Source organism: Octopus sinensis, linkage group LG9, assembly GCF_006345805.1.
Source record: "Octopus sinensis linkage group LG9, ASM634580v1, whole genome shotgun sequence".
Taxonomy (NCBI): domain Eukaryota; kingdom Metazoa; phylum Mollusca; class Cephalopoda; order Octopoda; family Octopodidae; genus Octopus; species Octopus sinensis.
The window spans coordinates 6,289,170-6,301,547 of NC_043005.1; the positions used below are offsets into that span (position 1 = coordinate 6,289,170).

At 36.8% G+C, this 12,378-nt stretch overlaps 1 protein-coding gene across 1 annotated transcript in view; it reads right to left on the minus strand.

Moving 5' to 3' along the window:
- The window catches only part of LOC115215786 (integrin alpha-8), a 298,509-nt gene that overhangs the window by 162,531 nt on the left and 123,600 nt on the right, over window positions 1-12,378 (minus strand). The window contains exon 2 of the mRNA XM_029785085.2: window positions 278-396. Within this exon, the coding sequence (XP_029640945.1) occupies window positions 278-396 (119 nt within the window). The remainder of the gene's footprint in view (window positions 1-277; window positions 397-12,378) is intronic.

Here is a 12,378-nt window from a genome sequence, read left to right on the forward strand (position 1 = left end):
CTTTAAGGGTATCACAAAAGGCCTGGTTGGAGGCCCAAACTTTTGAGCTCTTTTACAGGGTTTAGAAAAACTGAAGGACCGTTGCAATAAGTGTGTGAACCTGAGAGGAGAATATCTTGAATAAAATCATAATCAACTGACCCTCTTGTATTTTCTTTTACCCAAAACCATTTTGTCCAGCATGCTAACAATTCCGCCAGCTCACCACCTTCACAATCATTTGCATAAATATTAAATTTATGTGTAACATAATATATATGTATGTATATTGATTTACCTGCTGTATCAAAGGGAACTATATAACATTCCTGACGATCGGTCCGGCAACGAAAGACACCTCCTGCTTCCTGAATATTTTTCTGCGCTGTTTGAGCTTTTGGGGCACCAACTAATAACCTGCCAAGTAGAGAAGAAATATTGAATATTTAGTATTTTATATTTCAATATATATATATATATATATAATCAAAATAAACAACAAGGATATCCAAGGTAGTGTAGTACAATTGTTTCATGCTACTTTGTTTTATTAAACACTGTAAGTATTACATCAGTTTTAAAATGTCGAGCAATCTTCAGCCACATATAGAATTTTTCAATTAAACAGACAATGCACATTCTTATTCCTATTTCATTTGCCAACATTACAAAGAGGGTAGATATATAGACAGAGAGGTTAATTTCATCATTAAGAACATGGTGGAAGTATGTTCTTCTCCGTCTGTAGATTTTTTATCACTCATATATGTGTATATATATGTGCATGTATAACGGGAAGGTTTACGAAAATAAACAAAAGATGAAGGCAGGTGGAGTACAAACAAACAATTGTATTAGTATGGCACTCAGGAATAGAAATAAAACAAGTCTTTTACGTTTCGAGCCTATGCTCTTCGACAGAAAGATACACAGAAAAGAAACAAGGAGAGAATATGTGCATATATATATATATATATATGTGTGTGTGTGTATATATATATATATGTGTGTGTGTGTGTGTGTGTGTGTGTGTGTATATATACACACACACACATCTATATACAGACATACATACATGCATATATATATATATGTATATATATATATATACATACAAACACACATCTATATACAGACATACATACATGCATATATATACATGCATATATATGTCCAACCCATGCTAGCATGGAAAGCGGACGCTAAACGATGATGATGATGATGATGATATATACATTTATATGACCAAATGCAATCAACAACAGAAGTACAAGAAACGTTCACAGCCCATGTTGTTAGTTTGACGTTCAAGAATGAACGGAAAGAATAAGGATGTTATGGCTTATGCTTTGGAGAACCTGTTTCTTTGGATACTGGAGAGAAGTCCAGGAAAAACTGGGAAGAGAAGGGAGGGGACAGCTGTTATGAACTACAGATAGTGATGTTCTTTAGTTAAGAGATGAAGAGTTATGTACTTTATTTACATTATTTACATTTGACAGATATTTGTCCTCATCTTGTTTGTTGTTAGCACATGTTTCAGCTGATATACCCACCAGCCTTGAGGAAATTTCGAACCTGGGTACTCATTCCTAAGGTATTTTTCAATGATATATCATTATTATTATTATCATTATCATTATGCCCATGGGCATATTGCTATAGTGGTTAAGAGCGCAGGCTATTAACCCCAAGATTCAGAGTTCGATTCCAGGCAGTGACCTGAATAATAATGATAATAATAATAATAATATCATAGAAAAATACCTTAGGAAAGAGAACCCAGATTCAAAATTTCCCCAACACACCTGATGAAGGTTGGGGGGTATATCAGCCGAAATGTTGTGTTAACAACAAACAAGATGAGGACAAATATCCGTCAAATGAATGTAAGTAATGTAGATAGTGATGTTGTTATTCTTTCTGCAAACAAACTGTCAGCTAGCAGGCATCCAGCTTGTAAAACAAGGCCTCAATAATGTATTCTGTAACCCATGCAGGCATGGCAAAATGGAAGTAAGAAATATGAATACACACACACACACACATGTACATACAGACTGAAAATGTATCTTCACCAAAAATATTATCTTTCACACTGGTGGTGCTCTGCATAATTATGAGCAAACTAACATTTGATAGTCAGTAAAATTATTATGACTGCTTTTACATGTATGTGTGTGTGTGTATATATATATATATTAGAGATAATGGTGTCATTGAGACCCAAAGGTGTCAGTTAATGCTGAATAAGTGCTATAGACAGACCATAGTTAAGTTCTAGGTCTGGTGATTTTGCAAATAAGGGTTTCAATGTGGGTCATATGTCAGCGTGTGTATATAAGAATTTTTAGCTGTGTAGATATTAGAGCATTTATAGATAGAAGGTCTTACAGCTGTTTCTAGGATATTAATTAATTATATCCCTTCATCGGAGACGGTGTGAGAAGATGGTTAAATTAATTATTACTTAACCATCCTCTCACACAGTCTCCAATGAGGGGATATAATTAATTAATATCCTGGAAGCAGCTGTAAGACCTTCTATCTATAAATGTTCTAATATCTACACAATCTTGTTTTTTTTTATCTCATTACACAAAAATTTCTTATATATATATATATACCTGAAACATGTGTACACAGACACACACACATATGGGTGTGCAGTTAAAAAGTTCATGTCATATTCTTGTGTAGCTTTGTTGCATTCTCACCCATGATGGAGACACATACCAACATTCCATGTGGTGGACTTGATAACTGATGAAAATGTTTTGCGCGAAACCAATGGTAGCCTTGTTAACCCACAAATAAAGAATATTTATCCCCAAATAGAGTGTTGATCACTAATTCTCACTGTACCATATTTGCATATATTTTGACAAATATCATTGGATTTGTAGAACTTCTTTCCATAAATTAATCATACACTTAATATACTAATACTTCTTTCCATATCTTCACTAATTTACACCAGTAAACTCTCAGCAAAGTATGAAGAATCAACGTTAGAAATCTTTTTGGAAACCACTCCAATTAAAGGATGAATCCACATTCAACCTTTTACACACATATAATCGTCATCATCGTTTAACGTCCATTTTTTTCCATGCTAGCATGGGTTGGACAGTTTCACTGAGGACTGTCAAGCCAGTAGGCTGCATCAGGCTTCAATCTGATCTGGCAATGTTTCTACAGCTAGATGCCCTTCTTAATGCCAACCACTCCAAGAGTGTAGTGGGTACTTTTTAAGTTCTACTGGCGCAGGAGCCAGTCAGAGGGCACTAGCATCGGCCATGTTTGGATGGTCTTTTTACGTGCCACTTGTATGGGAGCCAGTCAGGCAGCCCTTGCATCGATCACATTAGGAGAGTGCTTTTTACATGTCACTGGCACAGGAGCCAGTCAGGGGTCACTGGCATCGGCCAGGTTCGGATGGTGCTTTTTACATGCCAATGGCACGGGAGCCAGTCAGGCAGACCTGGCATCGACCATGTTTGGATGATGCTTTTTACGTCCCACCAACATGGGTGCCACTCAGGGGGCACTGGCAACAAGTATGATTTTGGTTTTGGCTTTACTTGACTCAACATGTCTTCTCAAGCATATCATATTGCCGAATGCATCAAGGGGCTTTTTAAATGGGCTAGATATGCAACACTGGCATACATATATATAACACGCATATATATATATATATATATATATAATATATATATATATATATATATGTGCGTGTTATTATATGCTAACTCATATATATATATATATACATACACACACACACATTTTCTATATATGTATATGTGTGCATGCAGGTATATGTATATATGTGTCTATGTACAAGTACATACATGTACACGTGTGTGTATGTGTGTGTGCGTGTGCATATACATGCATGTTGTATATGAAAGTGTTTGCGTATGAAGAATGTCTGAGAGACTGCAAAACGAAGAGGCCACCACTTGTAGATAATCAACGAGATATTCCCCAGGCTGTAATTCTTGCTCAACTTGTCCACCATAACATAGCCTGAACATGGTTGTTTGACCTGCTTGAAGTAGCAGCCAAAACTCCGCAAATTTCACATTAAGTAAAACAAGGACACGTTAGGAAATGTAATTTGAGGTATGTCATAAAAATAATAATTTTTTTTTTTCTTTCAAATAGGATGGTCATAGCTAGAATGCTGTTTTATCATTGGTCTGTCCTGCTAGATTAGGGATAAGTTAAGGGGTAGGGCCAAGCAGGAACCATATGTGGATGTGAAGAAGATAAGAACATAGGCTTTACTCTCAGACACCATATCTATCAAGCATTTATTGGTTAAAGAGACCCAAGTTTACCACAAAAAATGTAATAAGTAAAAATAAATAAAAATGGTGACTCAGTAATAATCTAATAATATTGGGTTTTTATTTCTCTATTTCTTCCTTTATTTGTTTATTTGGTGGGTGGGTGGGTGTGGGGTGCAGTGGTCTAAGGCAAGATGGTAAACTTGCCTTAGAAAATGTTATTGCCAATCCACAGCTGAAGCTAATTAACTTGGTTTTGTTGTTGTTGTTGTTTGGTTTCAGTTATCCAGTTCACATTCTGCCAAGGTCAGTATTGCCTTCAGCTTCCCAATTACTGCATCACCATCACCATCACAAAGAGGAGGGAGGCGGAAGGAGGAAGAGGGGGAGGCAAGAAAATAGCTACTGGGCATGGCTGTGTGGTTAAGGAGTTCGTTTTAGAAACCCCCTGGTTAGGAGGTTCAGTCAGTCCCACTGCATGAACGCTGAGGATTCGTGACTCTACCATAGTCACGGAGCAACCGATATCTTGGGAATGATGTTGTTAGAAAAACTGTGATTCCTTCAGTGTATGTGTGTGTGTGTATGCATGTATGTATGTGTATATATGTGTGAATGTTGTGTATATACATACGTATATTTCATATTTCTATGTATGTATGTATGTATGTATGTATGTATGTATATATGTATGTATGCGTGTGTATATATGTGTGAGTGTATGTGTGTATACATACATATATTTCATATTTGTATGTATGTATGTGTATGTATGTATGTGTATGTATGTATGTAGGTTGTATGTATGTATGTATGTATGTATGTATGTATGTATGTACGTACGTATGTATGTATGTATGTATCTCCCCTTCTCCCTAGCTCTCTTGTGTGACCCCTCTGTCCGGCCTTCGCCATAATAGATCGCTACCCACTACACATTCTTTATTTTCTCTCCTTGTTTCTTTCTGTGTTCCATTCTGAGGAAGAGCATAGGCTCGAAACGTTAAAGACTTTTTAACTTCCCGAGCGTTAAACTAATACATCTGTTTGTTTTGTACACCACCTGTGTTCGTCTTTTGTCCTTTTTTTTTGTGAACTCTCCTCCTATATATGAGGATGCATGGCCTTGTGTTTGCAGCATTACACTCACAATTGTGAGATTGTGATTTCAGTTTGTAGACTGGATGGTGCATTGTTTCCTTGGGCAAAACACTTCATCTCTGAAATCGCTTCATCACCTAACGTTTGGTACACAGTGCACCTGTTCAGGTAACGTTGATTTTGATGGAGGGAGTGAGCTTATGTGCAGCATGAAGATTTGATCGCTATAAACGATTCATTTGTGCAGGTCATTCGAACAAAAGCTGAACACTGATTCATTGTCTTTGACAGGGGAGTCCATTGTGTGTCTTTTTAATTGCATTTTATGTAAATGATGCATAAAATGCAGTGAAGAAGACAAAAAATGAATTAAGCACATCTTTATTATTGGTTCCAATTATTCTGGTACCACTCCATTCCTTGTGCAATTGCAAGTAAATGATCTCATGTGTAGTTCCATAATATTTGCAAAATTGTGTGTGTGTTTGCGTGAATAAGTTCAAATTTGCCCGTGTCTTTGCATGTCTTTGTTGACTGTAAACAAAGAGGGAAGGACGCTTGAGAGAGTTCGGTTCTCAGTGTATATTGTAACTTAATAAGAACACTGAAACTGATGCAGAGTCTTTGGACAAGCTCAGACTTGCTTTTGGTCAATCAGAGTTGACCCTGGAATAGAGAATGCAACATTCAAAGGTTTATGCATCCTCATCACCAACAACCAGTGTTTGTTTTACATCAAGACGGAATAAGCAAAAAGCATTTCACTTATGTATTTTTTATATATGGAACATGATGTAACCAAAATAACGTGAATCACCATCATAGAAGTGGAGACCCTGTTTCTAAGCTTGCTTTGGTTGGTGACAGGACAGGCATCTGGCTGTGGAAAATTTGCCTCAATGAATTCTGTCTGATCCGTGCAAGCGTGGAAAAATGGACATCCAAATGATGATGAGGATGAATATATAAGATGGGTGATCACAGCTGTGGTACCATTAATTAGAGGTGATGTTGGTCAGAACTGGATTGGAACTAAACAACAGCAGCAACATCTGATATATAAGACATGTCGTTTAGAGACAGCCACAAGCAAACTCTCCACAACTGATGGTAAGTATCCACTGCCTGATAAACGGTATTTTCTTTTTGGAAATTTTTATTTTCAGAGAAATTGTAAATTTTATCAGAAACAGTTGAATAGTTATTTTATCTTAGTCATTTTATTTGGGGTTTGAATAGTTATCAGGGTGTGGCATGGCTGACAACTTCACTTTTTGAGGTTCAACTTTGGTTATCAAGTTTGGGTGGTACCTTCTTTTTCCTTTTCCAGAGAAGAGAAAAAAAAAATTTGTTACATATTACTTAGATTTCTACTTAAAATGAACTGACATGCATTTCTGATATATGATATGATATATAACATGATATATATATATTGTATGTATATAAATGCATGTGTGTGAGTAATATGATATGCATGTATCTGTGTGTGTGTAAAATATCATATATATATATATTTATGCATGTGTGTGTATGTGCATGTATGTGTGTGTGTGTGTGCATAATATATGATGTGTGTGTATGGGGCATGCTAATGATTCTGCCAGCTCATTACCCTATGATGGGACAATATATTACAATAGATTTAGGTCCCAAAGATCATAGTTCTTTGATCTTCCCTCATAAAATATGGGAGATCTGCATGGAACAAGTGTCAAAGAATTCAAGCAAAATCTGGAATATTCTGCTGTCTAAGATCTCAGTTGACCATTCTTTACTGCAAGACACACTCTATTATTTATCAAATGTGGAAATCTGAATACGTGGTATGATCAATAAGTATCCGGACTGTTGCCATAGTAACAAAGCTAAAGCATGAAGAGTGAAGATGCTTGGCACAGATTGACCTTGAACTCTGCCGTGCATGTGCACTAAGTTTTGACGTTCTAGCTCACTTCTACTGTTTACAGCAGTGCTTGGAAGAAACATGTGTAGTGTGTGATTGTTGCATTGACCCTGACAGAGGAAGTTGAGCAGAGAATCTGCATCAAATTTTGCCAAAAGCTTGGCAATACTTGCTCAGATGCCTGCACTAAGTTTCCAAAAAGTTTTCATCATTCTTGACACAATTAAGGAGATCTTGTGTTATTGAAACCCAAGTATCTTTTTTGATCAACTGAAAACAGTTTTGGGACAAACTTGGCAGACATGCATCTCATACCCTAATTTCTAGTGATAATGAACTGAACTGAACCGTAACTAATCTGTACATTCTCTGATAACTCACAGATGGTCATTTGATGATTTCCCCTCACAGCTGCACACACACATCTGCAATGTTTTTCTCAGTTCTGCTGGTTGCGGGTCTCCCAGAACATTCATCAATATCTACATATTTTTCGACCATCTTGGAAATGTCTGAACCACTCGTATACTTGTGTGAGGATCATACACTCCTCTCCATACACTTTGCATAGGCTTCTGAGTAGGTATCACCATGACAACTTTCTCTGTCATGGTCAATGAGATGATCACACGCTACACACCTTCCTTCCAAGCACTGCTGTAAACAGCGGAAGTGAGCTAGAATGCTAAAACTTAGTGCACATGCACAGTAGAGTCCAAGGTCAATTTTTGCGAAGTGGCTTCACTCTGTGGGCTTTAGCTTTGTTACTATGGCAATAGTCCAGATACTTATTGATCAGACCTCATATGGCTGCAGATACACTCATTTCTTCTACATCAACATCACATATGCATATAACACACATTTATACATCTCAATGCAATCTTCTTCGTTGTGCTCTTTCTCCACACCCTCATCATCCTTTTCTTAACTTCCACTTTTCCATGCTTGCATGGGTCAGATGCAATTCATTAAAGCAGTTTTTTCTTTCTATAGCTGGCTGCCCTTTCTGTTGCCAACCCTTATCTGTTTCCAAGAAAAAATGCTTCCCCCATGGTGAAACATGCTTTCACAGAGGACTGGGAACAAACGACACTGCTTGTATGATGGAGATATTTGTTTACAACTGTCGCATGAGGTTAAGACAAGAACACACACACACACATACATGCACACACACTAAATGAAGGTTGGTGACAGGAAGAGTATCCAATCATAGAAAATATATCTCAGTAAATTCCAGCTGACTCATGTGGGCAATGATGATGATGACGATGATGATGGTAATAGTATATTACAAAAGGCGACATCTCCCTATTGTCTTTAATGAGCTGGGTGACATTTGTTTCCAGTCTTCTGTAAAAGCATGTTTCACCCATCGTGGGCTTGAAAAGCAGACTACAGATAGTCAAGGATGTGGCAGAGACGATAGATTAGAGTGAAATTTGTTATTGTCCATATTTTGTTGGGTATAGTTTCATATTTTGTCACAACTCTCTCCAGAACCAATACACTCGACTCGAGTGCTCTTTAGTGATGAAATAAACCATCTCTAATTTCAAAGTATCTTCATTTGCATGTGCTTGTAAGCTGTGTGTCTGTCTGTGTGTATAAGTGCATTTAAGAGACACAAAGCTCACTCACACATACACACTATAAACAACCAACACCACACACACACAGACTTGCATGTACGCACATACCCACACATACACACAGATATCTTCTTCTCTTACACTCTCCTGTCTTAGAAAGAACTTTTTCTTCACCCATTCCCTTCTGGTCATTTCAAAATGTAACCACCTTTCTTTCCATCCCTGAGCATCTGCTAATACTTTGTACGTACCATGTCCTCGCATTGTTGATTTTTTTCTTGTGTTTGTTCTTTGTCTTTTTAGATTTACGCACACACACAGACATATATATATATATATATATATATATATATATATATAGGGAGAATTCACAAAAAACAAAAGACAAAGACAGGTGGTGTAGATATATATATAAAATAATAAAGGGTAAAATTAATTAATCAATTGATAATAATTTTAGCAAGTAGTTCAGTATGGTAAAAGAACCATTCATTATCAGTAAACTTATGCAAAAATTCTATAATTATGAGTATAATTATAATTAGGGTTCAGCAAAATTTGCTTCACCACATACCAAAATTTAGAAATAGCAGTTAAAATACTACACTACTACCTTAAGATTTCTCCCAGACAGCAATACTCAACAGCTTACGCAGGTAAAGACAAAAAAATAATGAATCCACCCAGCTCTGATTAACTGTATACGCGTTTCAGGGTTAGAGAGATGCAAAAAATGTAAAATCATATTCTTCTCACTCATTCCCTTCATCGATACAGTATTTTTTTAAATTTGAGAGCACTGATAATTAACATATGCATCCAACCAAGTGCCATCAAATAACTGAAACCTAATTATAATTATGCACATAATTATAGAATTTATATATATATACACACACACACACACACACACATATACACTTACATACACATATACATGTTTTTTTTTAATGGCACTCCATTGGCGTTAGGAAGGGCATCCAGCTGTAGAAACACTGCCAGATCAGACTGGGCCTGGCGCAGCCTTCTGACTTCCCAGACCCCAGTTGAACCGTCCAACCCATGCCAGCATGGAAAACGGACGTTAAACGATGATGATGATGATGATGATGAGGTGTATTGTGCTGTATTGAGAGGGGAGAAAACTCATACAATGACATGATTTGCCTTCAGTGTGCTAAAGGTTAAGTACATAAATGTTAGTATATTTTAGGCAGTCAGTATAGTAACTCATTATATATATATATATATATATATATATTCCCTACCCTATTAACCAAAATATACAAATCTAAAACATAACAAATATACTTCGTGTCTGAAAAAGTTTAAGGTTTGCACAAATATTAATTGAAGAGTAAATTTATAGAACAGCAAGGATTCGTCAGACTTTAGATGGAAAGGTCAGAAATCTGTTTATGAATCTAACAGAATCTACAGAGATGTAAAGCATACATCAGCACTTGCACATGCACACATGCGCACAACCAGACTAGAGGTATGTGCAGAAACATGACACCCCTCAAACCAAACCATACACAACACACACAAAGGGAGTTAATGATATACAAACAATTAATCTAGGTATACACATTCACACACACAACACACACACACACACATACACATTCCTCACCCCCCCTATCTCTCTTTCTCTTTTTTTAAGCACAGAGTCTCACACATGCAAAGAAATGAAAACCATGCATAAGTAACTGCACACAGTGAGAATTAGATGGGACACACACACACACACACACACACACACACACACAACACACACACACACACACACATAACAGAGAGCTTTGTGCTTTTACACATTCAACTTCTTTGAAAATCTTCAGGTGACCTTTAGCTTTAGGGACAAATTCCTGTGATATGCTTCTGTAATAATGAAACCTAAAAGGAAGATCAAAGTGTATTTTTGTACTTTGTTAATGAGACCAAAACAAATTCTCTTGGTCTCAATCCCATGAAAATACCTGAAACCAAAATTTGCTGCTACAAATTATTAGAAACTAGCTTCAAGGCCACCATATCAGGCAGCTTTTAAGCTAGCTCCTGTGGAGGGCTCTTCATTCGGCCTTGAGCCCAACAATGACACTTGATACATTGAGTACATATTAGATTTTATTAAACTTTAATATTTTTGAAGCAATGAACAATTTGCATCCAAACAATGATATATGTGGACTTAGAACTTATTGCAAAGCTGCATGATAAACAACGTTTTTCGTCTTCCCATTCGGGGTTCAGTACAATTTTTTTCTGTCTAACCTCTCTCTCTCTCTCTCTCTCTCTCTCTCTCTCTTTCTGTTGATTGTTTTCAACCATCACCATCACCAGTACCACCACCATCACCACCACACACCATTCAGACTTCTCACACCACCACCATCAACACCTTTGACTTCGCCAACCTCCTCTCCACCACCATCACCACTGTGTTTCACATCCCTTACTATCACCGTCATGCTTGACTGCCTCAGCTATCACTACCACCACCACCACCACCATGACCTTGCTTGAATATTTTTTTTTCATGTGCCAGCTTTTTACATGCCACCAGCATGGAAGCTAGTCAGCATCCCTGGCAACGATATACAACAGGCTTCTTTCAGTTTCTATCCACCAAATCCACTCATGAGGCTTTGGTCAGCCCAGGGCTATAGTAGAAGACATTTGCCCAAGGTACCATGCAGTGGAACTGAACCGAGAACCATGTGGTAAAGAATCAAAGCCATAGAAACCAGGGCAAAGCTGACAATGGATAACAAAAAGAAACCTCAGCCTTAAGTAAATGAATATAATTATATGTGTGTGTGTATGTAAATATATATGTATATTTTTACAAGGAAACCTTTTCCTTGTGTGCACATATATATATATATATATATTTTTTATTCTTTTACTTGTTTCAGTCATTTTCACTGTGGCCTTGCTGGAGCACCACCTTTTTAAATATATATATATATACATTTGTTTTCCATGTGAAGTTATATAAAGAAAACAATTTCAATATTAACAAAGAATTACTCAAAACATTTTCGTAGAGTACAAATTTTTACAAGGTAACCTTTCCCTCATAAATGTGTGGGGGGTGGGGCGGACAGGCGGATAGATCAGAAACTTCTGACATCCTCTGTGATCAAGTCAGTGAAACCTGAAGTTAGAGGTTCTTAATTTTCCAAGAAATATTTTTCTTTGATTTTTTAAAGTTATCTTCTAATGATTAATGTATTAAACATCTGCTTCGGTGAAAGGATAGAGCAAAGTCTTAGTAGTTTTGAAACCATCTGAAGCAGCATCTGGAATTGATCTTTGTTCCCTTGTCTTCCTCATTCTATCCATCATTCACGGGCATCAAACATAGATATAATCACTCTAACACGGTTACATGCCAAAAATGCACACACACACACACCACACACACACACACACACACACACACACACACACACACACACATAACAGAGAGCTTTGTGCTTTTACACATTCA